This window comes from Coregonus lavaretus, assembly GCF_964263955.1.
Source record: "Coregonus lavaretus genome assembly, chromosome: 36".
Taxonomy (NCBI): domain Eukaryota; kingdom Metazoa; phylum Chordata; class Actinopteri; order Salmoniformes; family Salmonidae; genus Coregonus; species Coregonus lavaretus.
Genome location: NC_140023.1, coordinates 25564495 through 25592457, shown reverse-complemented (window position 1 = coordinate 25592457; position 27963 = coordinate 25564495). Strand labels below are relative to the sequence as shown.

At 43.1% G+C, this 27963-nt stretch overlaps 1 protein-coding gene across 4 annotated transcripts; it reads left to right on the top strand.

Annotated features, from left to right (window-relative positions):
* On the top strand, window positions 1–27505 carry LOC311110994 (prominin-1-A-like). 4 transcript variants are annotated; one of them, XM_084153670.1, is made up of 24 exons: window positions 3–321; window positions 8561–8812; window positions 14458–14522; window positions 14917–15122; window positions 15253–15373; window positions 16721–16784; window positions 16959–17048; window positions 17285–17478; window positions 18425–18499; window positions 19009–19072; window positions 19584–19740; window positions 21370–21522; window positions 21660–21783; window positions 21881–21969; window positions 22131–22215; window positions 22468–22611; window positions 22730–22798; window positions 22965–23057; window positions 23242–23295; window positions 23418–23498; window positions 23851–23919; window positions 24208–24297; window positions 24397–24509; window positions 26485–27505. In XM_084153670.1, exons 2-24 carry the CDS (start codon window positions 8569–8571, stop codon window positions 26534–26536), a joined length of 2496 nt encoding a protein of 831 aa, XP_084009796.1. In that variant the 5' UTR covers window positions 3–321; window positions 8561–8568; the 3' UTR covers window positions 26537–27505. The 4 variants fall into 4 exon arrangements, with proteins under 4 accessions (XP_084009798.1, XP_084009796.1, XP_084009795.1 ...); XM_084153669.1 differs by having other exon boundaries at window positions 8537–8812; XM_084153671.1 differs by having other exon boundaries at window positions 8526–8812.
* The last annotated feature ends 458 nt before the right edge of the window (window positions 27506–27963 follow it).

The following is a 27963-nucleotide window of genomic DNA, read 5'->3' as shown; positions in this document are numbered from 1 at the left end:
GCCAGTATTTCACAGTCAGGCAGGGAGAGAGGCAGTCAACTTGACTTTCACCGCAGCAGTAGGAGACCCTATCAGATTTATCAAGGAAGGGACTAATACATACTCCCTCACACTGGACACACGCATACAAACACACACTAGTGGAGAGACCAGGGCAGAGACCGGACACACTCACTCACCTGTGCTTTGCAGATTGGAGACACACCTGTAGTCCAGGAAGCAGACACACACACTCAAACTCACCCACTCACCTGGACCATATTCTTCACGCTCCAGCTCTGCTGGTTTACCTCTTTCCTGACTCGACTGAAGGAACAACAGGTAAAGTCCTGTTTTCGGTCCCTTCCTCTCTCCGATATCACACTCACTCTCCAGTCTCCAACACACTCTACTTTCTTTCCTCTTCTTTCCTGTCCTCTCACTCTCCTGTTATCTGTCCCCCCTACTCCTCTACACACTCCCAGAGCCTCATACAGGGACATGGAAAGTAGGCTAACAGCTCTGCAGTTAGCTCCCAGAGATACTGAGGTAAACACCCAGAGGCAATATCAGTAGTTAAAAGTGTTGAGGTAGCTGTACATGATGTACAAGTCCGCTGTTGTAATTGATTAAGCCACTTTTCTTTAGAAGAGCTATGGAGTAGTTCTATACAGCTGAAGCAGCAGTAGTTGGAGAGCGTTGGAATCCAGTACTGGTTGCATGTGTGTTCTGTCTGTGTTCCAATAGGACTGTGTGTGTAGTGTACAAAGGAGCCTGGCATCCTGCTCTCTCTCTGCTCTACTCTCAACAGAACTCTTTCTTTTATTCTTTATTTCTTACTCTCTCTCCCTATCTGTGTTCTCGCTCACTTTCTCTCTACAGTGCCTTGCAAAAGTATCCATCCCCCTTGGCGTTTTTCCTATTTTGTTGCATTACAACCTGTAATTTAAATGGATTTTTATTTGAATTTCATGCAATGGACATTCACAACATAGTCCAAATTGGTGAAGTGAAATGAAAAAATAACTTGTTTCAAGAGATCCTTGATACAAACCCCCCAAAAATCAATTTAAATTCCAGGTTGTAAGGCAACAAAATAGGAAAAATGCCAAGGGGGGGTGAATACTTTCGCAAGCCACTGTATCTTTTTTCTCTCATTCTGTTGTTCTACTATTGAGTAATTAACTGATAATGCCCGAGAAGCCGGTGTTTGCATGATATATTGCCACGGGTGTTGTTAGGCCTGAGACGAAGTCGAGGGCTGGCAAACCGTGCCAATATATCCTCCAAACACCGGCTCTGAGGGCATTATCACTTTTATACAACGGGTTACCAACATATTCAAATAATGATTGACATATTTTCATTAACGTTATTTTGATGAATTTATTAATACTATATCATCCATCCACAAGATATAGGCCCGTGTCAGTGTGATGCGGTAGGACGAAGTCAGGCGCAGGACACAGAGCTAATCAAAAACGTACTTTACTCGTAGCGTAAATAACAACCTCCACGCAGGGAGGAAACAAACCCGCTCACCAGATGACAACCAAACAAGAACAAACACGCACAACATACAGTGGGAGCCAGAGGGTTAAATAGGGAAGTAATCAATAACTAATGGGAACCAGGTGTGAACAATAAAGACAAGACAAGTAGAACACAGAAACATAGATCAGTAGCAGCTAGTACTCCGGTGACGACGAACGCCGAAGCCTGCCCGAGCAAGGAGGAGGAGCAGCCTCGGCTGAATCCGTGACATCCCGACACAAATCTAGGGTTGCTACCCAATCCGGTTGGTCGTTCGTTCTATCGGTTCGGTTGTCAGAGAGGCGACCCAGTCGTTCAGTCTTTTTGTTCTGTGTCTATGGAACAAAAATACCCAGTCGTTCATTCTAAATGTTCCATTGCCATAATGGCTGGCAACATTCTTATCCCTTGCTAGCTAGCAAACTACGGCTAACTTATAGTCACGCCAAACAGTGCAGCTAGAATAACAACAGTAGCAATTTGTTTAAGCTGTTTTCCAGTGACATTTATTTGGATACATCCATAACAATGAGCTAATGAGGCGCGATTTCGCCTGGCATAGAAAATGTGCTCTCTCGTCACTGTTGATCAGAGGAGCTAGCCAACAACACTGCTAACACAATCACTTCAAACTGAAGCTGGAAAGACTGCAAACTAGCTGCACTTCGTTTCGTTTGACCTTTTTTCAATTGACATTTCTTTGTATATATCCATAAAAAGGATGCCAGCTGATTCATGTTTTCGACTGGCTGAGAAACGCTGCCTGTCTGTCTGTCTCGTCCCGCCTCCCAACACGTTCATTACTATGGGAAGACTGGAGATCGAATTGGAATATTGAAACAATGTTGCAAATGTCGGAGAGACAGACAGCAAGGTTTATACAAATCTCCGCTATTGAAAACTAAATGTTAGTCTAAAAAAAATGTGAGAATGTCTAGATGCTTTCAATAGTGGAGATCAAGTTTATACATTTCCTGGCTGGGCTGACGAGACAGTGGATTGCGCAGTCAGATGGAATAGAGTAAATAGGCATTTTAACGTCATAGATTTAGGCGGTGGTAACTTGTGGAATCGACACTGGCTGGAATGCGGTTTTAACCAATCAGCATTCAGGATTAGACCCACCACATTGTATAAAGAAATATAATGTACTGAAACTTGTTGGACAAACATTGACATTGCAATACTGTGTTTGAGCTTATGCAAACCCAGTAAAAGCTATTCTCTTTACTTTACAAACAGAATACTGGTATGTTCAGTCACACACTCTTCTTAGTAAGTAGGACCAAGATCAAGTTTCAATGTATCAATGTATGGTTGTCACATGCACAAGTACTGTGAAATGCCTTTCTTGCAAACTCAAAACCCAACAATGCAATAATCAATAACAATGTAATACTAGAAAAAACACAAAAAATAAGAAGAAATGTGAAGAACACAATAAGTAAGTAAATAAATAAGCATACTATGTACAGGGTCAATTCCAATACCATATTTACAATGTGCAGGGATACTGGAGTGATGGAGGTAGATATGTATATGGGTAAGGTGACTAGGCAACAAGATATAAGATAAACAGAGTAGCAGCAGCTTGTATGTGAGTGGCTGTGCGTGCGTGTGTGTAGAGTCAGTATAAATGTATGTGCATATTATGTGTGAGTGAGAAGATGATGGAGTGAGTGTGTGTAGGGCACTGTGAGTGTGCACAGTGCAAAAATAAGGTCAATAACAGATACATGGTTAACTCCGATAATCCGTGTAGCTATTTTGTTAGCTATTTATCAGTCTTATTGCTTGGGGATTGAAGCTGTTCAAGAGCCTGTTAGTGTCAGACTTGATGTACCGGTACCGCTTGCAGTGCGGAAGTAGAGAGAATAGTCTATGGCTTAGGTGGTTGGAGTCTTTAACAATTTTCCGGGCCTTCCTTCTACACCGCCTGATATAGAGGTCCTGGATGGCAGGGAGCTCGGCCCCAGTGATATACTAGGCTGTCTGCACCACCCTCTGTAGCGCCATGCGATTGAGGGCGGTGCTATTGCCATACCAGGCAGTGATACAGCCAGGCAAGATGCTCTCAATGGTACAGCTGTATAACTTTTTCAGGATTTGAGGGCCCATGCCAAACTTTTTCAACCTCCTGAGGGGGAAGAGGCTCTTTCGTGCCTTATTCACGACTGTTTGCGTGTTTGGACCATTTTAAGTCTTTAGTGATTTGGACCTGCTCCACTGCAGCCCCGTCAATGTGGATGGGGGCGTACTTGTCGTCGTCCCCCCCCCCCCTTTCCTGTAGTCCACGATCAGCTCCTTGGTCTTACTAACGTTGAGGGAGAGGTTGTTGCTCTGAAACCACACTGCCAGGTCACTGACCTCCTCCCTCCCTCCTCCCTGTAGGTTCTCAATACTGTGTTTGAGCTTATGTAAACCCAGTAAAAGCTTTTCTCTTTACTTTACAAACAGAATACCGGTATGTTCAGTCACACAGTCTTCTTTGTAAGAAGGACCAAGATCAAGTTTCAAGTTTTTTTGTGTCAAATGCACAAGCACAGTGAAATGCCTTTCTTAAATATTATAAACCCAACAATGCAATAATCAATAACAATGTAATACTGGAAAAAACATGAGAAATAAGAAGTATGAAGAGCACAATACATAAGTAAATAAGCATACTATATACAGGGTCAGTTCCGATACCATATCTACAATGTGCAGGGATACTGGAGTGATGGAGGTAGATATGTACAGTGCATTCGGAAAGTATTCAGACCCATTGACTTTTTCCATATTTTGTTACGTTACAGCCTTATTCTAAAATTACTTAAATAAAACATTTTCCTCATCAGACTACATACAATACCCCATAATGACAAAGCGAAAACAGGTTTTTAGAAATGTTTGCACATTTCTTAAAATAAGAAACAGAAATACCTAAGTATTTAGACCCTTTGCTATGAGACTCGAAATTGAGCTCAGGTGCATCCTGTTTCCATTGATCAATCTTGAGAAGTTTCTACAACGTGATTGGAGTCCACCTGTGGTAAATTCAATTGATTGGACATGATTTGGAAAGGCACACACCTGTCTATATAAGGTCCCACAGTTGACAGGCATGTCAGAGCAAAAACCAAGCCATGAGGTCGAAGGAATTGTCCGTAGAGCTCCGAGACAGGATTGTGTCGAGGCACAGATCTGGGGAAGGGTACCAAAAAATGTCTGCAGCATTGAAGGTCCCCAAGAACACAGTGGCCGCCATCATTCTTAAATGGAAGAAGTTTGGAACCACCAAGACTCTTCCTAGAGCTGGCTGCCCAGCCAAACTGAGCAATTGGGGGAGAAGGGCCTTGATCAGGGAGGTGACCAAGAACCCGATGGCCACTCTGACAGAGCTCCAGAGTTCCTCTGTGGAGATGGGAGAAACTTCCAGAAGGACAACCATCTCTACAGCACTCCACCAATCAGGCCTTTATGGTAGAGTGGCCAGACGGAAGCCAATCCTCAGTAAAAGGCACATGACAGCCCGCTTGGAGTTTGCCAACTGGCACCTAAAGACTCTCAGACCATGAGAAATAAGATTCTCTGGTCTGATGAGACCAAGATTGAACTCTTTGGCCTGAATGCAAACGTCACATCTGGAGGAAACCTGGCACCATCCCTACGGTGAAGCGTGGTGGTGGCAGCATCATGCTGTGGGGATGTTTTTCAGCGGCAGGGACTGGGAGACTAGTCAGGATTGAGGGAAATATGAACGGAGCAAAGTACAGAGAGATCCTTGACGAAAACCTGCTCCAGAGTGCTCAGATCCTCAGACTGGGGCGAAGGTTCACCTTCCAACAGGACAACGACCGTAAGCACATAGCCAAGACAACACAGGAGTGGCTTCGGGACAAGTATCTGAATGTCCTTGAGTGGCCCAGCCAGAGCCCGGACCTGAACCCGGTCGAACATCTCTGGAGAGACGTGAAAATAGCTGTGCAGCGACGCTCCCCATCCAACCTGACAGAGCTTGAGAGGATCTGCAGAGGAGAATGGGAGAAACTCCCCAAATACAGGTGTGCCAAGCTTGTAGCGTCATACCCAATTGTCGTGGAAATTCACATGGGACACTCAAAGTAAATCTTAAATGAATCAAATGAAACAAACCCCCCAAAAAATCCATTTTAATTCCAGGTTGTAAGGCAACAAAATAGGAAAAATGCCAAGAGGGGTGAATACTTTCGCAAGCCACTGTAGTTGTGTATGATGACCTCTTACGTAGTAGTGAGTGTTAATAGTCTTTGTTTTTCTACAAACATTACCGATTTTCTGACTCCGGTCAGAATACAGTGTGTTGTGTGTGTGTGGTTTTGCGTTATGGAAAGTTTTTAATGTTTTTGGTGATCTGTCTCGGGATCTTTCTCAGGGTTTTTATGTGTTTTCTTGATTGATATAGGAAGAGGACATGTGAAATTGCAAGATTCAAGTAATTTATTATGTGTTGGTGGTTGATTGATCAAAACTCAAGTCTTTAAAGATGTTGATAACCTTATCAGTGGTAGCTCAGTTGGTAAAGCATGGCGCTTGCAACACCAAAATTGTGGTTTCGATTCCCGGGACCAACCGTAAGTTAAATGTATGCACGCATTACTGTAAATCGCTTTGGATAAAAGCGTCTGGGTCGTTCTTGAATTGCGGTGGCATTTGGTCATGGCATTTTGGAAATAATTAAAAAACTGTATTTGGGTACATCTTCCCATTCTAAATAAACTAGTATGGCAACGTAGCTCTTTCCACTCACACCCCCTGTCATCCCGTATACGGGTTGAAAATTGCAGATTTTGTCATTGTTAAGCTACTAAATTGGAACGCAGTGGCTGTACAGTAACATGCTATACATGATGTCGGAGCTAAGGTTCTCTGCTTCACAGCGCTGTATGAGATTTGACAAACAACAGTTAAAAACTTGAGCACCGAGCGCGGCAAGAAGATGCCCCCATCCCTACCGCTAATTGGGCTACTTTTGCACATTTGCACATTTGTTGTTGTCTGAATGAGGGAAATGATGTAAATGAGGAGTCTGTGTTCTGAAAGATGAGACGTTGAGGATTAAAATAAATACTACTTTGATGTCATACAAGCAAACCACACACCCATGAGTGAAAATTTGCATTTTACATTTCCATATTTGAAAACATGTCATTTACAGTATCAATGTTTTGGATTGCTATGTTTGATCCACAGATACAAGGATGACATGCGTTATACCCTGGGTTGTCCTGAAAAGAATGAGCCTATGTTTGTCGTATTGTGAAGAAAATTAGTCTCAGAACACGCACTTGAATGCACTCAAAACTCCATTCTATGTGCACCAAATTTACAATCTGTTTGTCTGAAGTGCCTTTTGAAAGCCTAAGATCGTATTTTATAACTTAGCTAGCCATGTTGGCAATAGAATAAGCTTTCAAATGATGCCAACCTGACCCAGATCGCGATTTATAATGGAATGTTTTGGGATTGCGTAAACAACAACAGTAATTATGTGATGGTGGGAACGCAGGGCTGTTTTCCAAACAAAAAACTACAAATGTGCTTGCTTCAGTTCCTCAATGTCAAAGCTAGGAGAGCTAAAAAAAAATAAGCACCTGAAAAGTACATTGAAATTACTTAAGAACTGTGCACAGTTTGGAGGTGTGTGGCCACTTGGAGACACCAGTTAAACCTGTCACTCAAACCCTTCGTTTCTTCTCCAAAATGTCAATGAATATTATTATTATGATGTTACTGAATGTTTCCAGAGTATTTTTAGATTTCATTATTGACCAATTCTGTGAAAAGTACAATAAATGTAAAATCCACATCAAATCAACAGTGTAATGTTTGGATTCAGTCTTGTCAGGTGAACTGTTGTGTCCTCACCTTTGGTCTGATAATTTCCCCATAATCTCCAAAGTTTTCTCTTTCAATTGCTACCATGGTCATGCATATACTTTTTATAGTTCCTCTGTTAGAAACATTTCAATTTGGCCCTATCCATATTGGCCAATTTCCACGAGTGTAAGGGGTTAATGACAGTGAATAATTTGTACCATTATGATAACATTGTGCCACCAGTTGGAGTAGTAACACCAATGATTGAAACACCAATGAGAAATTGGAGGTTATTGAGGATTTTCTTAAATGGAGCTCACAGATGCTCAAATCTAAGGTCATTAACCCTTTGAAAATAATTTACTTAGGTGATATGATTAATAATTTTGCTCACAATGTAATAATTTCCCTTCATTTAAATTGAGTAACATCAAGTGAGACTTTGGATTTAGACACCAAATTATCAATGGAATCCTCAAATTTATGACATACTAAAAGGGTGTGATTAGCAAAGATTTTCTTTAAAATAGACCCTTCCCCCGATAACAGTTTGCCACTGGAGGGAATGCTCAAGGTCTTTGTTTATCTTTGTAATGAGTGATTTTCAAGGCGGTAACACCAATGACACAAACATGAGGGACTAACATTATACTAGTAAAAAGCGATTGGTATTTTAATAGCCTTCTTTGTTTTTATTGATCTATACAATATATTAAATACTTTTTTCACTTTCTAGCTTTCAAAATAATAGATATCTCTAAAAATTGCATATATTATGGTTAGAGACTAAGACAGACATATGGTCTCTAGAATGTTGCTGTGCCGAATGTTTATAGATCAATAGGGAAGTGCTTTACACATGAACAGAAGAAGAACACATTTATCAGAAGTTGATAACCCTTCACTTGTCATCACATTTATGGTTTCCCTCAAGGCAGGATTTCTTACAATTGCTATACAATACTTTACTAGGCAATATGTGTATTTGTTTCCTTTCCAGTGCCTGCACTCTTTCACAACAATCTTTTTACTTCTGTGTTTTTCTTGGCTCTCTCCTCTGTGTCCTTGTGTTTTTCCACTCTCACCCCAATCTCTCTCTGCTCTGTGCATTTGCAGGCCTAGCAATACAGAGATTGTGTCATAAGTTGATTGCGCCACACTAATTTATCCAGCCTTACCCTAGCACATCCTCCGGCCCTGTCTCCAGCTGCAGTGATGGGAGCATGTAGGAGAGTTTGGAGGTTGGGGGGCTGCGTCGGCCCTGTGTTGGCCTGGATCGGTGCACTGTTCCTGGGTTCCAGCTTGGCCCAGCCTCCCCCTGCCTCCTGTCCTACGGGAGTCCCTCCCTCGAACCTGAGCCAGCCCCAGTACCAGTCAATCCCAGGAGCAGACACAGGCTTCATGTCCGCTGTGGTCCAGTCCTTCCTCCACACCGTCCAGCCCAACCCCTTCCCCAAAGGTCAGTCTGGGGCTGAATTTGTCTGGTCAAATGTCGTGTACTACAGTATACAAAGGGAACAGGGTGCCATAGTCAAAAACAAAATAAGTGCACTGTGAAGGGAATATTGTGCCATTTTGGACATAGCCTAGTCTGACAGCGCTCCTTTTCTACAGCAGTCTTTTTATCATACTGACCTAGCCAGGTGTGTGTAGCCACTATGTAAATCCCATATAAATACCTGGGCTTCCACCAATTTGCAAATTTGGGAAATTGGTATAGAACTATAGCAGAAACATATTTTATTTTTCCTTCTGTTGCCAACTAATCTCTTGTGGACAGACTAAGTAAACGTTACACAATATTTTATTTCTAGGTTAACTGAGATTAGTTTCCATCTGGAAATGCGTCGTTTGCTCTACTCCTAACCGTCCCCAAAGATTTAAGCATGTGTGCCTATAGTGATGTGATAGGTTAAGCATTAGAGCTAACCGGCGCTCTTTAACCATAGAAACTGCTGACGAGGTTAGCTAATCAGTACGTTAATGGGAATGCCTTTAGTGTGTTGTGGGTCAGGCTGTCAATGGTTAACTACTGTAGTCAGATAAAAGTATTTGTGGATGGTGTGTTTCCTTTTATTTTGAAGTAGTGAGTGACTCATACACTTATGATTAAACCAGAAACCACACAGTAGAGCAACACTGTAGACCTGTGGACAATACTCCACTGTAGTTGTCTCACTGACAGAATCTGATTGCTTCATCTCCTTTGTTACCGTCTGTAGATTTCTTTATGAGTTCAGAGCTGGCTCAGTTTATCTATTGCTTCCTTGTTAGAGCCAGGATTGATTCTGTTTGACAAACAACAGTGAAGGTCCCTCAGGTACACACACACACACCCCAAGTTAATCAGCCACCAGGTGAAACTCGTCTTAGATCAGAGAGCTCTCATGTTGCTAAGCAGGTTGCTATGCACGGATTGGATTGTGATAGTCTCTTTGATCATGGCTTCTATCCAATCAGGGTTGGAGGTATTGTTGTAACTTAGTATTTCAACCATTTTTTGCTCATGTTTTGGTTTTATGTTTGTTGAGAACATTAATATTTGTCTGTTATTATGTGCCAGGCATTGAGCAGTTATTTAAACTTTTATTTAATGTTATTTATGACTTTTCTGAATCCAACTGTAAATACTGACTGATCCACTCTCTGTTCGAATCCTATCCGAAGACACTCTCCCTCTCTGTGTTTCTCTCTCACTCTCTCCTCAATCCCTCTCTCTCACTGTCTTTCTCTCTCTCAGTATCTCCCTCTCTCGCTCTCTCTCACTCGTTGAACATGGTGACAGTAGCCTGTTCTAAGCTTTATTTCTTTAGATTTATTGTACATTTTATTATTTAGGTTTTATCATCGAAACACATACAGAGACAAGTGATGGTGACACAGCTCTTCTGTAGTTGATTTATTCAACATGTGTGGTAGTCACCAACACACATTTGTGAAACAGTGAAGAAAAACACTCTTAAAAATGTGGTTTACACCACGCCCTGTTACTCTGTAACAGTTTTCACAATTCAATGCAACTTACCTAGTCCGTCAGCATTCACTAGACTGTGAATGGCTCTGTGTGAGAGAGAGACAGAAAGAGGGAGGGAGAAATGCAGAAATAGAGAGAGAATGTGAAAAATAAGACATTCCTCCTTCCCACCTAGACAATGATATAGCTCCTCTCAAGTTTCCCTTCAGAATGCCAGCCGGTGGTGATGAACAATAACCATAACTACCAGGTTTAGACAAGACAATGGAGGAGGAACCGTTCTTAATGTGTGGTTGGCTCAGGCCTTACAACCCTGGTGTGGTTACCCATGGTTTCCTGATCCTTAACTTAGGTTCTAAAGAACATACAGTGGGTTTGATTTCCTATCTCACTGTTGTCAGAGACTGGAGAGAGAGAGGAAGAGAGGGTGAGGGAGGGAGGAACGGAGGAGAGAGAGAGGGAGGAACGAACAAAGAGAGGGAGGGAATGAGAATGAGAGAGTTCAGAGGGTTGATGTGAAATGTGACACCCGATCTTCATACAGCCTGTGAAAGTGTGAACTCTGATCCTCTCACATGAACAAGCCAGAAGATGTTTATATGTTGAATATGTTTTTTTGTACTGATATCCAATCATTGTGGGTTGAATGATGACTGATTGTGTTGTGCTTGAGTGTATAGAAAAGAGAGAGGGAATGCCAATACGAACTGAAAATGTTCCCTTTCAGTCAGTCACTTGGTATGTCATACTATGGGGAGTCAACGATCAATCATATTCACCTGAAGAAAACTGAAATCACGTCAAACGTGCCAATGGATGCTGAGCCCGCCCTCGGAAGCCTTCCTGGCTATAACGCCGGGGCTCGCATACATTTCCTAAATTCCTAGATTCCGGGGATGATTTACTATCCCTGATAGCTCTGGAGGATTTTCAGAGTGTGAATCAGATGACATCAGTCCGGGGCAGCCTAAAGCCCTGGCTTTGGATTTGACGGGGGAGAGTGGACCGTTGGTGGCTAATGCGCCTTTGATAGAGCTGTGTTGTAGGGCGGCAGATCACCTGTGGATGGATTGGCCGTCTTCTTCCCCACAGCAGGGTTCCTCCAGGTTGGGGGAAGGTATTTACCTCCTGTCCCTGCAGCGGTGAAATGCCGCTTACCCCCATTTAAAGATTTAGCCGATGAGCTAAAGGCGACCTGGGATTCCCCTCATTCAGCCAGGCTGGTGCTACCAGGTTATGGCGAGTTCATGAACGTAGAGGGTATGGAGGAGACGGAGCTGATGGATGGAAAGCTGGCGAGTTACTTAGCTCCAGAGGCTAACAAGAGGGTTAATCCTGGCACGATGCTTCCGAATACATAGTGCTGGTTCTCGGCGGATCAGCTGGACAAAAGTGTACCACACTGAGGGTGTGGTAGCCCGGTCGTTGAATGTGGTCACAATGCTGCAGAAATATTATATCGATTTGCTGCAGGAGCTGAATAAGCCAGTTTCAGAGCTGGGGAAGCCAGTTTCGGTGCTACTGTTGATTATGTACTGCGTCTGTCCTGCTGTACTATCCTGGCTGTGGGGAGAAGTATGGGGGTGACGGTGGTGGCTCACCGCTACCTCTGGTTGACGTTGTCCCGGATTCCTGACGTGGACAGGCAGATGTATTTGGATGAGCCAGTTTCACCAACAAGGGCAACAGTGCTCCCAAGTGGCTCGGTCAATGGGGGCAAGTTACTGGTTTGCGAAGTCCACGAACCCGGTGTGGGCCGGGTATCAGAACGGCAGTACCACGAAAGCACATTGTTTCTACAAAAGGTTCCTCGGTGTTCAGGGGTATTAAGAGTGCGGTACCGTCCAGTTGTGGGAATAATAAACAGTTCCTTCCCCATGTTCAGACACACGGTTTTCAAGTAGTGGATATGAAAACAAGCATGACAAAAAATAGAATCCCAGTTCTCAGGGTGGTGCTCTGCCCCTTCAGGAGACAATGTATGGGAGACTGGCAGCGTGCTCCATCCAGTGGCCGGCATGCGCAGTTTCACCATGGGTGATGAGGACGGTGACAAGGGGGTACAGTCTGCAGTTCGCTGTGCGTCCTCCTTTTCGTAGCGTCATTATGTTAATGATCCCTGAAGTCCTAGCGCCTGTCTTGAGAGAGGAGATTTCTTCTCTGCTTCAAAAGCAGGCTATTTGGGTGGTCCCCGTCTCAGTTCCCAAGAGCGATGGAACATTGAGTCCCATCCTGGACTTGCGTGTTTTAAAACAAGCACCTCAAGGTTTGCAAGTTCAAAATGCTAACACTTCGCTGGCTATTACAGTCGGTGGGTCCCAGCGATTGGTTTACGTACATAGATCTGAGGGATGGGTATTTTCATGTGGCTATACATCCTCCCAACAGAAAGGTTTCATTTCGAGAGGTTTCATTTCGAGGGTGTGGCGTACGAGTTTCTGGTCCTGCCTTTCGGGCTCTCCCTATTGCCCGCACCTTTTCTATGGTGGTGGAGGCGACTTTGGCACTGGTGCGGTGCCAGTGGATCAGAGTATTGGCCTATCTGGATGATTGGCTGGTCGCAGCGGAGTCGAGGGAACATGTGGAGCTCCACACTGCCACTCTGGTTTCCTATATTAAGTCTCTGGGGTACATAGTGAATCACAAGAAAAGTTGTTTGACTCCGGCTCAGTGCTTTCAGTGTCTGGATCTCATTCTGGACTCGGTTCTGAATCATGCGTTTATTGTCCCAACAAAGGAGGGTCGCATTCCGGCTCTGTCTGGCACGGTTTCAGCTGGGGCACTCTGTGCCTTTTCGCTTGTGCCTGCGGTTATTGGGTCTGGTGGCCTCCATGAAAGCTGTGGTACCTCTGGGACTTCTGTTGAGGCGTCTGTTTCAGCGCTGAGTGATTGCTACGCGTCTGGACGTATCTCGCCACTGCCATTGATTGCTCGAGGTATAACTGTCATGCATAAGGGAGTTGACTCCTTGGAGGGACCTGTGTTTGCTGTTGCAAGCGGTTCTCATGGGCTGGGTAGTGTGCCGCATGTTGATCACGACAGATGCATCCTTACTGGGATGAGGAGCGCTTTGTGTGGGCTACTCGGAAAGAGGGATTTGGTCAACAGCGCAAAGGGCGCTGCATATCAATTACCTAGAGCTACTGACTGTTTTGCTAGCACTGAGGCATTTCCTTCAAATGTTGGAGGGCCAGAATGTGTTGGTAAGGTCCGACAACAGGATGGCGGTGGCGTACATCAACTGGCAGGGGGGGACGTGGTCTCTCTCTCTCCTAAACCTGGCCTATTATTTGCTCGTATGGAGCAGTGCACATTTCCTGTCATTCAGGGCGACGTATCTTCCCGGATCTCTCAACATGGGTGCAGATCTACTTTCCAGGGGGGTCCTATCTACGGAGTGGAGATTGCACCCCTTGGTGGTTGCCCAGATATGGATCCGGTTCGGCAGGGCAGACGTAGATCTAGATCTTTAGGCATTGCATGAAAATGTGCATTGTCATCTGTTCTTCTCAATGAGGGATCTGGGCGCTCCGTTGGGAACAGATGCTTTGGCGTATCAGTGGCCTCGGACCCTGCTCTATACGTTCCTCCGGTGGACCTGATTCAGGCCACCGTGGAGAGTGTCTGTCAGGAGGGTCTGTCAGGAGGGTCTGTCCTACAAGACTGTCCTGCTTATGGCCTTGGTGTCGGACATGCGCGTTGGAGATTTAATACACCCCTTCCTGTTTGGAGTTCGTGCCTGGCGACTCCAAAGTGATGTTATGTCCAAATGCAGCTTTTGCTCCCAAGGTTAAACCTATGTCTTACAGGTCCCTTGCTTTCGAGCTGTTCCCTGTCTCACCTCCTCTGTTTGCTTCCAGTGAACAACAGAGGTTGCATGGCCTGTGTCCGGTGCACGCTTTACTCACTAGCAGTATATGGATAGGACCAAGGACCGCATTTGTGACCAGCTTTTTGTCTGTTTTGCTAATCCAACTCGGGGTAGGGTGCTTTATTTTTGTTGTTGTTTAAAAAATAAATAACTTGGGGGGAGGGGGGTGGTTACAGGTAAAAAAAATAAAAAATAAAATGCACACAAAAATAACCAATTTCTTTCTTTCTCTCTCTCCCTCTCCATCCCTCTCTCTTAGATTTGCTGGTTAATTTATTGGAGGGAAATGGTAATATATACGATGACAAAACGACCATTAAAGAGGTGAGAACAGATGTATGCTTCCTGTCCACATTACAGTCGATCTATTGTCCAGTGATATTTGACAGAGTGTGACGTCACATCGAACAACAATGACTCTTCATTGTTATAGATAGAAGATTGGTCTTGAAATTAATATTTCTGGTAATTCAGTTATAAGTGTTTGTAGTATTGCATTGGTAGTAGATGACAGTGTAAAGTACACTAATACTACACAGTAATGTGCAATGTTAATATATTAGAGCAAAGTGTCACCATCTTTCTCTTCACCAATGTTGAATCAGCTAACTTTTCTTCTTCTTATTATTTACACTCTGTTTATAATCCTGTATATCCTGGTGTTTCTGTTAATGTGTGTGTGTGTCTCTGCGTGTTAACTGTGTGTGAATCTCCTCAGGTCCTTCTCTATGAAGTTGGATTCCTAGTGTGTGCTGCTATAGGGATTGTATACATTATCCTGATGCCCCTGGTTGGGTTCTGCCTGGCCTGCTGTCGCTGCTGTGGACACTGTGGAGGACGCATGTACCAGAGACAGACTAAAGCTGTCCACTGTCACAGGAGAGGATTCTACTGGGCTACACTACTCACCACGCTAGTCATACTGTAAGTGTGCGCGCATATTTAAGCATTTGGATAAGACAAAACAAGCATTTTTGATATGAAGTGAAACAATGAAAACGAACTAACTTTTGTGTGCGTGTGTGTGTCCATGTATGTGTGCATGTGTGTGTAGTTCAGGGAACATCTGCATGTTCTTCAGCAACCAGTTTTTGAAAGTTAGTGTCGAGGACAGCTCTATAGAAGTCAACAAAACACTGGACAACCTCCAAACCTACCTCACAGCTGTCCCACAGGTGTGTGTGTGTGTGTGTGTGAGGACTTCCCTGTTATTTTCAGAAGGGAGTAGAAAACCTAAATGAGAAAGGAAGAAGGAAGACCAGTTTAGTTTCTAAAACATCATAGACGTGTCAATACAGACAGTTTTATAGATATACAGTGGGGTCTGAAATTGACACCCTTGATAAAGATTAGCAATAATTACTATAAAATAAATAATTCAAACACTGAGCTATAGAGTATGTGCAACAGGCAGCTGGTGGCACCTTAATTGGGGAGTACGGGCTCATAGTAATGGCTGGAACGGAATAAATGGAATGGTATCGAACAAATCAAACATGTTTTACATGTGGTTGATACCATTCCATTCACTCCATTCCACCCATTATTATGAGTTGTCCTCCCCTCAGCAGCCCTTGGTATGCTACATTTTTTGGGGAAATTATATTATTTTAAACTAATACAATTGCTCAGAGAAAGAGATTTTGTTTAACAAGTAATATTTTATTTTCTCAAAAAGGTAGGGGTGAAATTTATTGACACCCGTAAAGATTATTAGAAATAAAGTAGTCAAAAGTTTAGAATTTGGCCCTATATTCCTAGGACGCAATGACTACATCAAGTGTGACTCTACAAGCTTGTCGGATGCATTTGCAGTTAGTTTTGGTTGTGTTTCAGATTATTTAGTGCCCATTAGAAATCAATGGTAAATATTGTATTGTGTTATTTTGGAGTCACTTTTATTGTAAAGAAGAATATAATATGTTTCTAAACACTTTTACATTAATGTGGATGCTACCATGATTACGGACAATCCTAAACGAATCGTGAATAATGATGAGTGAGAAAATTACAGTGGGTCAAACATCATACCCCCAAAACATGCTAACCTCCCCTGTTATTGGCAATGGTGAGAGGTTAGCATGTCTTGGGGGATGATCTTTGACCCTCTGTCACACCATTAGTCTCCCATTCACCTTAGTGATTAACTGGCTGTCAAGCTTGCACTGTCAACACTTTTATCTGGTACAACAGAGGGAGAGGGACGCCGAGGGAAGAAAGGGAGGGAGAAAGGTGGAAAAGGGCAGAGAGGATATATAGGGGGCGAGACTGGGGAGAAGGAGAGAGGACGAGAGGGAGAGAGGAAGAAGGGGGTTAGAGGGAGAAAGAGAGAGCGATAAGGTAATGGTAGGGCAGGGTTGTGTTGTTAGAACAGGTAAATAATGTACTTTGGCTGTTGGTAGTGGCTTTGAAGTTTCAGTACATACTCTCAGTCTGTGTGCTATAATGTGTTTGAGGGAGTCTCCTCATGTTTGTGTCGTCTCCCCTGTGTCTAAGTGTGTCTGTCTTCTGTCTCGCCTCAGCAAATTGACAGTGTGCTGATAGAGAGTAATAAGACAGTGGATGAAGTCACCAGAAGCCTCAATAGTGAGTACCTGAGCTTCTAGTCACATAATGCATCACAAGTTCTGCAAAGGACAACCACACTGAAACAATTGTTATGCCAATTGTCGTTTTGACCCAGGAGAGACTAGCTGCCACCCACCATTTGGGAAACACTGGTCAACAATTACATATATGTCTATCTTCTCTCTCTCCTAGATATAGGTCCTCTGCTGGGCAGGGAGATCCAGAGAAGTCTAGAGGGCCCCCTGAACCATGCCCTGCAGTCTGTCAGCGATATGGCCAATGGTACAACTCCATCCTGTGTGTGTGTGTGTGTTTGTGTGTGTGTGTGTGTATTCCTCTTCTGATATTCTAACTAGTGTTTCTGTGTGTGTGCGCGCGCGCTTGTGTGTGTAGTGATTGTGTGTATATTCCTCTACTGATATAGTTGCATTTTTAATTCTCTACATGACTTGTTTAATAAAGCGCTTTTTAAAGTCTACTGACATTTGAATATGTGTGTATGTTGTATTTGTATCTAGTGGTGAACAGTACCAGTATCCTGCTGGTGAGGTTAGACTCTACTCTAACCCACTTCCAGTCTGATGTGGCTGTGGTCCAGGCTAACGTTAGCTCTGTCAGAGACCGCATCAACAGCACACTGAGAAACCCTAACTGTAATGAGTGCTCTGCCGATCAGTCAGAGCTACAGAAACTAACATTTGACACTGTCACTGTGAGTACAACTTTGTTTCGCGTCGCCGCCTCCATTCATTCTTCGCTCCTCCCCTCTCCTCTTTCCACTATTGAATGGCAATTCCACCCCAGTTATCCTCTGTGTCTTTTCATCCTACTGGTTTGTCCTCGATAAGGAAGGATTCAGGCCTTTTGTTAAACACAATCGAGCTGTACAGAAACACTTGGCTTTCTTGTGTGTGTGTGATTTTGGACAGTGTGTGGTGTGTGGTGGTGGACTGTGTTTTGAGGAAATTGCCTTGCAACAGAAGGAACACATTACTGGGTTAACGAGATCACTATGACACAGGGAAATTAGTTGTGTGGAAATGGCTCATGGTGTTGTCTTGTGATGTAAGGTTTCAACATGTTAGCTGACCTGACTAGTCCTTTCTTCTTCCTCCTCCTCCTCCTACTCCCACTGACACACTCTCTCCTCTCCACCCCCTCTCAAACAGGCTACCACAAATGAAGTGGTTTCGGGAAAATTACAGCTCATAATGCATGCTCAAACGCACACACACAAAACCAGACATTTCTGTCCAACAAAAGGCCTGAATAGTTACTTATTAAGAACAAATCAGGAGGAGGTAGAACAAACAGCCAAAAAAAGGACATTGAATAAGAGACCATGGTGTATGTTACTCTGATATGATTGTGGAGAATGGTGTCCTTTGTAATCATATAAATGTTGTTTTTAGATGTCAGTTTATTCTATTATACACAATGCAGTATTTCATTCACCCCTATCACTGTTCTACTTTGATAACAAGCATAAGGCTGGCAATACATAGCCTAGTAAAAATGTGAGTTTGTCAGCATAGTTGATAGTTCTGGCTTTGCTGCCCCCTGCTGCCAAAGCATAAGAATGACATTTACTGCAGAGAAGTCATTGAAGATTATGAGCTGTTTGCAACCTAAAGTGTGTGTGTGTGTGTGTTCCATAGATCCCCAGTCTGAGTGAGCTGCAGTCGGCTGTCGATAACGTCACCAAGGCTGATCTCAACTCTAAAGTGAAAGAGGTAACTAAATAGACACATTTTTGAAGACTATGTATTTCGATAGTTCCATATAGATGGTCTATGGATGCTAAGACTATCAATTAACTAGTGATTTTTATTGCAATAAATGTTCAATATCCAAATGAAGTGTTTTGTGGATGTCATGCAAAGTAATCATACACAACGGCACCTTTCTTGCTGTGTCAGTATTGCGTACTGTATGCCGTTGTGGAAAACATGGTTATGAGTAGAAATAGGTCAGGTCAGTGACCACAGTTAATGTAACTCCGATTCATAATCAATGTAAGGTTAAGATAACCTCTGGATGAAAGGGAGTGAGTGTGTTTGTGTGAGAAAGAGCGAGAGGGAGAGAGAGAGACAGGGGAGCGAGAGAGAGAGAGAGATGGATTAGTGAAGTGTTACTGACATGACACAGTAGTATGCATGGTGCTGTTCTGAGGGGGAAATTGAGATCCATGCATGAAACTCCTAGGAGTGTTACTGAGGACGTTTCTGACTGTGTGTGTCAGGGAGAAGACTTCTTTGCCAGTATTCCCCAAAAAGTGACCAACGACACCAAGGATGTGGTACAGAGTGAGTATTCACCTTCAATGTCACTACTAACTGTTATAGGACTAGGACCCTCTACAACCACTGTGATTATTATTTCACCCTGCTGGTCATCTATGAACGTTTCAACATCTTGAAGTACGATCTGGCCTTAATGGCCATGTACTCTTATAATCTCCACCCGGCACAGCCAGAAGAGGACTGAACACCCCTCAGAGCCAGGTTCCTCTCTAGGTTTCTTCCTAGATTCCTGCCTTTCTAGGGAGATTTTCAGAGCCACCGTGCTTCTGCATTGCTTGCTGTTTGGGGTTTTAGGCTGGGTTTCTGTATAACCACTTTGTGGCATCTACTGATATAGAAATGGCTTTATAAATACATTTGATTCAGTTAAACTTCTATCTTGTATAGGTCATTATACACACCCACACTAACAAGACTCTGTATGTTTACTTGCCTTATAGCCACATCTTAACTAAATACCTTTAAAACTGACCTTGGATCAGTGTCTAGAGGTATATTCATCCTTCTCCCTCAGATGTGATGCAGCAGCTTGAAGACATCAAGAGACAGATCTTTGAGGTGAAGGGAAACATCCCTGTCTCTACCCTCAGCAACATCTCAGACACACTGGGAGAGGCTCAGAGATACATCAGCATGTACTCACCACAGGCAGAGAGGGTAGAGATGATCAGGTAATGAACATACACACACACACACATACAGTCGTGGTCAAAAGTTTTGAGAATGACACAAATACTAATTTTCACAAAAGTCTGTTGCCTCAGTTTTGATGATGGCAATTTGCATATACTCCAGAATGTCATGAAGAGTGATCGGATGAATTGCAATGAATTGCAAAGTCCCTCTTTGCCATGAAAATGAACTTAATCCCCAAAAAACATTTCCACTGCATTTCAGCCCTGCCACAAAAGGACCAGCTGCCATCATGTCAGTGATTCTCTCGTTAACACAGGTGAGAGTGTTGACGAGGACAAGGCTGGAGATCACTCTGTCATGCTGATTGAGTTATAATAACAGACTGGAAGCTTTAAAGGAGGGTGCTGCTTGAAATCATTGTTCTTCCTCTGTTAACCATGGTTACCTGCAAGGAAACACGTGCCGTCATCATTGCTTTGCACAAAAAAGGGCTTCACAGGCAAGGATATTGCTGCTAGTAAGATTGCACCTAAATCAACCATTTATCGGATCGTCAAGAACTTCAAGGAGAGAGGTTCAATTGTTGTGAAGAAGGCGTCAGGGCGCCCAAGAAAGTCCAGCAAGCGCCGGGACCGTCTCCTAAATTTGATTCAGCTGCGGGATCGGAGCACCACCAGTGCAGAGCTTGCTCAGGAATGGCAGCAGGCAGGTGTGAGTGCATATGCACGCACAGTGAGGCAAATACTTTTGGAGGATGGCCTGGTGTCAAGCAGGGCAGCAAAGAAGCCACTTCTCTCCAGGAAAAACATCAGGGACTGACTGATATTCTGCAAAAGGTACAAGGATTGGACTGCTGAGGACTGGGGTAAAGTAATTTTCTCTGATGAATCCCCTTTCCAATTGTTTGGGGCATCCGGAAAACACCTTGTCCGGAGAAGACAAGGTGAGCGCTACCATCAGTCCTGTGTCATGCCAACAGCAAAGCATCCTGAGACCATTCATGTGTGGGGTTGCTTCTCAGCCAAGGGAGTGGGCTCACTCACATTTTTGCCTAAGAACACAGCCATGAATAAAGAATGGTACCAACACATCCTCCGAGAGCAACTTCTCCCAACCATCCAAGAACAGTTTTGCCTTTTCCAGCATGATGGAGCACCTTGCCATAAGGCAAAAGTGATAACTAAGTGGCTCGGGGAACAAAACATCGACATTTTGGGTCCATGGCCAGGAAACTCCCCAGACCTTAATCCCATTGAGAACTTGTGGTCGATCCTCAAGAGGCGGGTGGACAAAATTCTGACAAACTCCAAGCATTGATTATGCAAGAATGGGCTGCCATCAGTCAGGATGTGGCCCAGAAGTTATTTGAAAGCATGCCAATGAGGATTGCAGAGGTCTTGAAAAAGAAGGGTCAACACTGCAAATATTGACTCTTTGCATAAACTTAATGTAATTGTCAATAAAAGCCTTTGACACTTATGGAATGCTTGTAATTATACTTCAGTATACCATAGTAACATCTGACAAAAATATCTCATAACACTGAAGCAGCGAACTTTGTGAAGACCAATACTTGTGTCATTCTCAAAACTTTTGACCACGACTGTACACACTGACAGGACTGAACAGATAAGATAAAAGATCCTCTGTTTTTTTCTCTCTAGGTGGGCTGTAGGTATTATCCTGAGCTGTGTAGTTCTCCTGGTTGTAGTGTGTAACCTCCTGGGTCTGTTTTTGGGTCCGGTGGGACTGAGCTCTAAAGACGTCCCAACAGAACGATCCAGCACTGCAGACTGTGGAGGAACCTTCCTCATGGCGTAAGTACTGTCATTGTGTGTGTGTGTGTGTGTGTGTGTGTGTGTGTATATATATGAGGATGGGCGTAAGTGACGCTTGTGCCCTTAACAATACATAATCTAGTAAAATAGTGATCTCAACGTATTTGTGTGTGTAGGGGTGCAGGGATAAGTTTCCTGTTTTCCTGGCTCCTCATGCTGGTGGTGTTACTACTATTTATACTGGGAGGGAATGTCTACACACTGGTGTGCCAGCCCTGGCGCAGTGGACAGCTACTACAGGTACACAAACACACACCTACACACACACTCTCATACATGCACACACACAATTCATTAATTGACTCACTGATTGATTGTGTGTCTCCCCCCTCCCCAGTTTGCTGACACTGCGGGCCTGATACATGGCTTCAATTTAGGAAAGACACTGGGCCTGAAGAGCAACCTGACTCTTACTGAAGTATACAAGTATGTAGAAACATTATAAAGGGTTATGCAAATTAAATATCTGCTTTCTGGTTATCTAAATGGTTATTATAAATCACTCTGGATAAGAGCGTCTGCTAAATGTAATTTTGTTTTTGTTCGGCTATTGTGCAATGTAATGATGTATTGTTGTGTGTTTGTAGTGAATGTGAACAGAACAGGCCTCTATGGACAACCCTCCATCTGTATGAGCTCATAGACCTCAATGATTTGCTCAACGTGTCCAAAGTACGATTCTATTGTTTCTACTCTATCATATATGGTTTCTACTCTATCACATATGGGTTTAACTTTTTCTATCACCATACACTGTCTATTGATAATCACTGGGAATCACTTTACATGGGTAGTTAGTTCCCAAATTAATCGTCTTATGTTTCCACTTCCAAATTGGTGTAAAGTCCATATTTTAAACCATCTGCTCTCCTGGGACAATGTTTCCTCTAGTCCTTCTAATTCGCTCTACCTCTCCCCTCCCAGTACACAGAAGAGATTCAGCAGCACTTTGACAGTAATGATATCAAACTGTCTACCATCACCCTGCTCACCCATGAGATACGCAAACAGCTACACAGCTTCTCTGCCATAGCCCATGATGTCGACTTCAGCTCTGTCAGACAGCAGGTACAAAGTGTGTGTGTGTGTACATCTGTGTGACCTTTGGTCTCTTATAGTTTGTATTGAATTTGAGTATATATCATATCATATCACATACCATAACTGTTTCTATATCTGTTTTTAGATCAACAATATTGCCAGCATTAATCTGAATGAAACAGCAGACAGGTTAGACAAACTTGCTGCTATTCAAGTGAGTAATAAAACATGTAACATTGTTCCAAATATATTCCCTCCCTTTGAGCACACTCAGTCTCTTCTCTATCATCATCGGAGACTGTGATCATCAGTGTGCACTGTGCATATGGACATTTGTAGAAAGGCAGTAATGTGAAGCATGTCCCACCGTCTCCCTCCAGCTTGATCGAGGTATTCAATTAGAGCTGACCCAGGAGACTACAGTCCTGAGAGAGATCCAGTTATACATTAACACTACCATCATCCCACAGCTGGTATGTCTGACCAGCCTGGTGCTGTCGCTTTCTGCTCTGGACAACTTCAGCAAAATGTCCCATGCGTTTGGTTGTAATAAATATACAGCTATCTGGACTATCTATGACTATTTTATCAATTCTTAAGAGGTCATTATTCAGAGCAGAGTCATGTTGTATATACTGTCTGTCTTTTGTGTTTCAGACTCAGTTGAACTCCACCATAGTTGCCCTTAGTGTCATAGCATCACATATCAATGTAAGTATACTGCAGAATGTTCAGAAAGCATGAGCAGCAAGTGTTCTTTCATTAAACTATGTCATAATGTAGCTATGCAATGCCTGCTCATCCTTCGCTTTCTCCCTCTCTCTCTCCTTTAGCGCACATTAGGAGATGTGTTGAGTAAAGTGGGAGCAGCTCAAGACTTCCTCAACACTAACACTTCACAGATAGTCAAGGCTGTGAGTAACCACACACAAGCACATCTCATCACAGAAAATACTTTACAACCAGAAAATGACATCATAATGACTTCATATTCCACATTTACCGCACTGGGTTTCTTTTCTAGAAAGATAAACCATTTCATCTGGTTCATGACTTCTAGTGTTCTGTACAGTGAAGAGGGAGAGATGAGTTCTGATGAGTGTGACAAACACAGCTCTCGGTCTGCCTTAGCCTGTAGCACCACAGCCATTACTCACACACGGCCCACTTCACATAGTTACAGGAAATTCCACCTGATTCTCTGCTGCAAAGCTCCACTGAATCTCATGGCTTACACTTGTCTCTCTCTCTCTCTCTCGGTCTCAGGAGAGTAAGGAGTTCCTGGACTGTCAGATGGGGTACTTCATGGCGTATGCTGACTGGGCTAACCTCACAGTGGGTTCACTTAGTGTACTACTATTACTGTATCACTGCATTACACTACCGAGTGTGTGTGTCTGGTTTCATTGTAGGTTCCTATGTTTGCGTGTGTGGTTTAGCCTCAGCCATATGTGTAATAATGTGGGGTTGTGGTTGATCATCTTGTGTTGACACACAGCCTGGGTTTTAGGCTGGGTATCTGTAAAGCACTTTGTGACAACTTCTGATATGAAAAGGGCTTTATAAAATACATTTGATTGATACATTTGATTGATTGACACTCTTCTGTGTGTGTGTATGTAGATCACTCAACAGGTTGGTCTCTGTGGCCCAGTGGCAAAAGCTGTGGACTCAGCTGAGGTTATAGTCTGCTCAAACATGGTGCAATCTCTGGTGAGAAAACTATTACACACACAGAGAGAAAATGATTCACTGTGCTAATTTAACATTGTTTATTAACCTAAATGTGTGTGTGTGTGTGTGTTTGTCCAGAATGCATTCTGGTTCAGTCTGGGCTGGTGTATGATCTTCTTTGTCCCCAGCATCATCTTCTCCATCAATCTGGCCAAATTCTACAGGAGGATGAAGCATAGTGATGTCTATGAGTGAGTAGCTAACATATGTACACAAATATTTACACACATACAGTTGAAGTCAGAAGTTTACATACACTTAGGTTGAAGTCATTAAAACTCGTTTTTCAACCACTCCACAAATTTCTTGTTAACAAACTATAGTTTTGGCAAGTCGGTTAGGACAATTTGTGCATGACACAAGTAATTTTTTCAACAATTGTTTACAGACAGATTATTTCACTTATAATTCACTGTATCACAATTCCAGTGGGTCAGAAGTTTACATACGGTAGGTTGACTGTGCCTTTAAACAACTTGGAAAATTCCAGAAAATTATGTCATGGCTTTAGAAGCTTCTAATAGGCTAATTGACATAATTTGAGTCAATTGGAGGTGTACCTGTGGATGTATTTCAAGGCCTACCTTCAAACCCAGTACCTCTTTGCTTGACATCATGGGAAAATCAGATGAAATCAGACAAGACCTCAGAAACAAAATTGTAGACCTTGGGAGTAATTTCCAAACGCCTAAAGGTACCACGTTCATCTGTACAAACAATAGTACGCAAGTATAAACACCATGGGACCACGCAGCCATCATACCGCTCAGGAAGGAGATGCGTTCTGTCTCCTAGAGATGAACGTACTTTGGTGCGAAAAGTGCAAATCAATCCCAGAACAACAGCAAAGGACCTTGTGAAGATGCTGGAGGAAACAGCTACAAAAGTATCTATATCCACAGTAAAACGTGTCCTATATCGACATAACCTGAAAGGCTGCTCAGCAAGGAAGAAGCCACTGCTCCAAAACCGCCATAAAAAAGCCAGACTACGGTTTAGCGCACATTAGGAGATGTGTTGAGTAAAGTGGGAACAGCTCAAGACTTCCTCAACACTAACACTTCACAGATAGTCAAGGCTGTGAGTAACCACACACAAGCACATCTCATCACATGGGGACAAAGATTGTACATTTTGGAGAAATGTCCTCTGGTCTGATGAAACAAAAATAGAACTGTTTGGCCATAATGACCATCGTTATGTTTGGTGGAAAAGGGGGGTTGCTTGCAAGCCAAAGAACACCATCCCAACCGTGAAGCACAGGGGTGGCAGCATCATGCTGTGGGGGTGCTTTGCTGCAGGAGGGACTGGTGCACTTCACAAAATAGATGGCATCATGAGGAAGGAAAATGATGTGGATATATTGAAGCAACATCTCAAGACATCAGTCAGGAAGTTAAAGCTTGGTCGCAAATGGGTCTTCCAAATGGACAATGACCCCAAGCATACTTCCAAAGTTGTGGCAAAATGGCTTAAGGACAACAAAGTCAAGGTATTGGAGTGGCCATCACAAAGCCCTGACCTCAATCCTATAGAAAATTTGTGGGCAGAACTGAAAAAGCGTGTGCGAGCAAGGAGGCCTACAAACCTGACTCAGTTACACCAGCTCTGTCAGGAGGAATGGGCCAAAATTCATTCAACTTATTGTGGGAAGCTTGTGGAAAGCTACCCGAAATGTTTGACCCAAGTTAAACAATTTAAAGGCAATGCTACCAAATACTAATTGAGTGTATGTCTTTCCTAATGTGATGAAATAAATAAAAGCTCTACTATTATTCTGACATTTCACATTCTTAAAATAAAGTGGTGATCCTAACTGACCTAAGACAGGGAATATTTACTAGGATTAAATGTCAGGAATTGTGAAAAACTGAGTTTAAATGTATTTGGCTAAGGTGTATGTAAACTTCCGACTTCAACTGTACATCCAATGATTGTACTTAGGTACTGGGCGGGCCCCATATCTCCCCCCATATCATATCATCTTATCTTTTTATTCAATACGATATAAAAGGCTAAACTGATCCTTTGTCAGCACTCCTACTTTGAGACTCTTTGTGAATACGGGCCCAGGACACTATGACTGATCGAGACGTTGTTGCAATAAAGGTGGTATGGGAATGATATACAATCTCTTTTTGTCTTGTCTCATCTCTCTCCCCACAGCAACCACATAGCCATGAACACCATCCCCCGAGCCCAAGTCAAACCCTACTGAGTTGGGGGAAAGAGGACTGGCCAGGACTGTTACTGCTCTCAGGGACTACAACCATGATTCTGCCACAACTCCCTGACAGAGGATCATGGAACATGCCAAACAGAACTCTGTCACCCTCATAGAAATCAAATGATTGTCACTACCAGGACTCTGCCACCCCTACCTAAAGCTACCACATGGAACATTCCAACCAGGACTAAATACAATCACATGGTGTATTTCAATAAGGAAGTGGTACGTTCCCTCATTGGTGGACTGAAACGGAGGAGCGATCTCACACTCACGTAATGGACAGAGTAACTGTTTTCTGGAGACGCCATATGCGCCACACATGTACCACATATTTCCATGCAGTGTGTCAGGAATTAAAGGACAAATTCTTAATGTCTGCAGTACACACACACACTGAGGAATACACAGAGTTCCTCTCAGGAGTGATGCAGGATCAAATGCAGGGCAAAAAGGAATCTACATAAACTCAACATTTCCCATGATATCTAATGGATTCACTGTATGTATATAACGCTACTGTATGTTTTCAACCAGTATTTGGTTTGAATGTACCATAAAGAACATCACTGGTATTTTAGTATTTTAAATGATTTCGATATGGAAAATGGGACTAACCCTACTAGTATCACCTGGATAATGTATATATGATAAATCAAATAGGGTAGGTATTCAACATAACGTTTATTATCATTTCATTGTGTTATCTACAATGTCATTGTGAGGTTCTTTTTAGTCTTTTTATTTTAATATAGATATATTCTTCTAATGAATTATATTGACTGAAATATGTGATTCTGCTATGATAACATTTTGTGCCAGACAATGAGTAGGATGTTTGTATATGTTACGAAGCACTTTTAGGTCTGTTTATATAGAAACAACATTTCTGAGCATTGTGCAAACTACTGTAATTAAAGATGTGCTACTTTCTCAAATGTATTACTGTTATAGTACTTTGTACTGTAGTATGTTTCTGATAGGATAGCATCAGCGGCCAATAGAAACGAGTTCTGCATTTGATTATTGTTTACAAGATGCAGTCTAAAAATTGAACAAATCAATCGATGCGTTTAGGTTTACAGCACAAATCCACCCGAATCAGTGAACACAGCCTCTCAGCATCACAATGGGGGAGAGAGGGAGGTGGGGGATGGAAGCGTGGGTATCAGGGGTGGAATTTGAACCTATTGACGGATCTGCAGTGTTCTAGCCTCTTGGAGCAGCCTTGCTCTCCCTCTCCATCCCCAGCAGGGTTATCTAACACAGAGATAGTGCGTCCCCATTGTTTTCAGGCTGTTGGCATCACTCCAGGGGATCCTCGAACCGAGAGTGCAGACTACAATCTGACGCAAGACAATTAGTGGGTGTCTCCGCCACCCTTGTCCTCTGTGCACCTCCCTCCCCTCCCACCATTC

Coding starts and splice junctions, on each gene's coding strand:
- LOC311110994 (XM_084153670.1), top strand. CDS start 8,569: ATGGGAGCATGTAGGAGAGTTTGGAGGTTGGGGGGCTGCGTCGGCCCT. Junction 16,785..16,958: donor AGTCACCAGAAGCCTCAATA/GTGAGTACCTGA, acceptor TCTCTCTCCTAG/ATATAGGTCCTCTGCTGGGC. Junction 19,073..19,583: donor CACCAAGGATGTGGTACAGA/GTGAGTATTCAC, acceptor CTTCTCCCTCAG/ATGTGATGCAGCAGCTTGAA.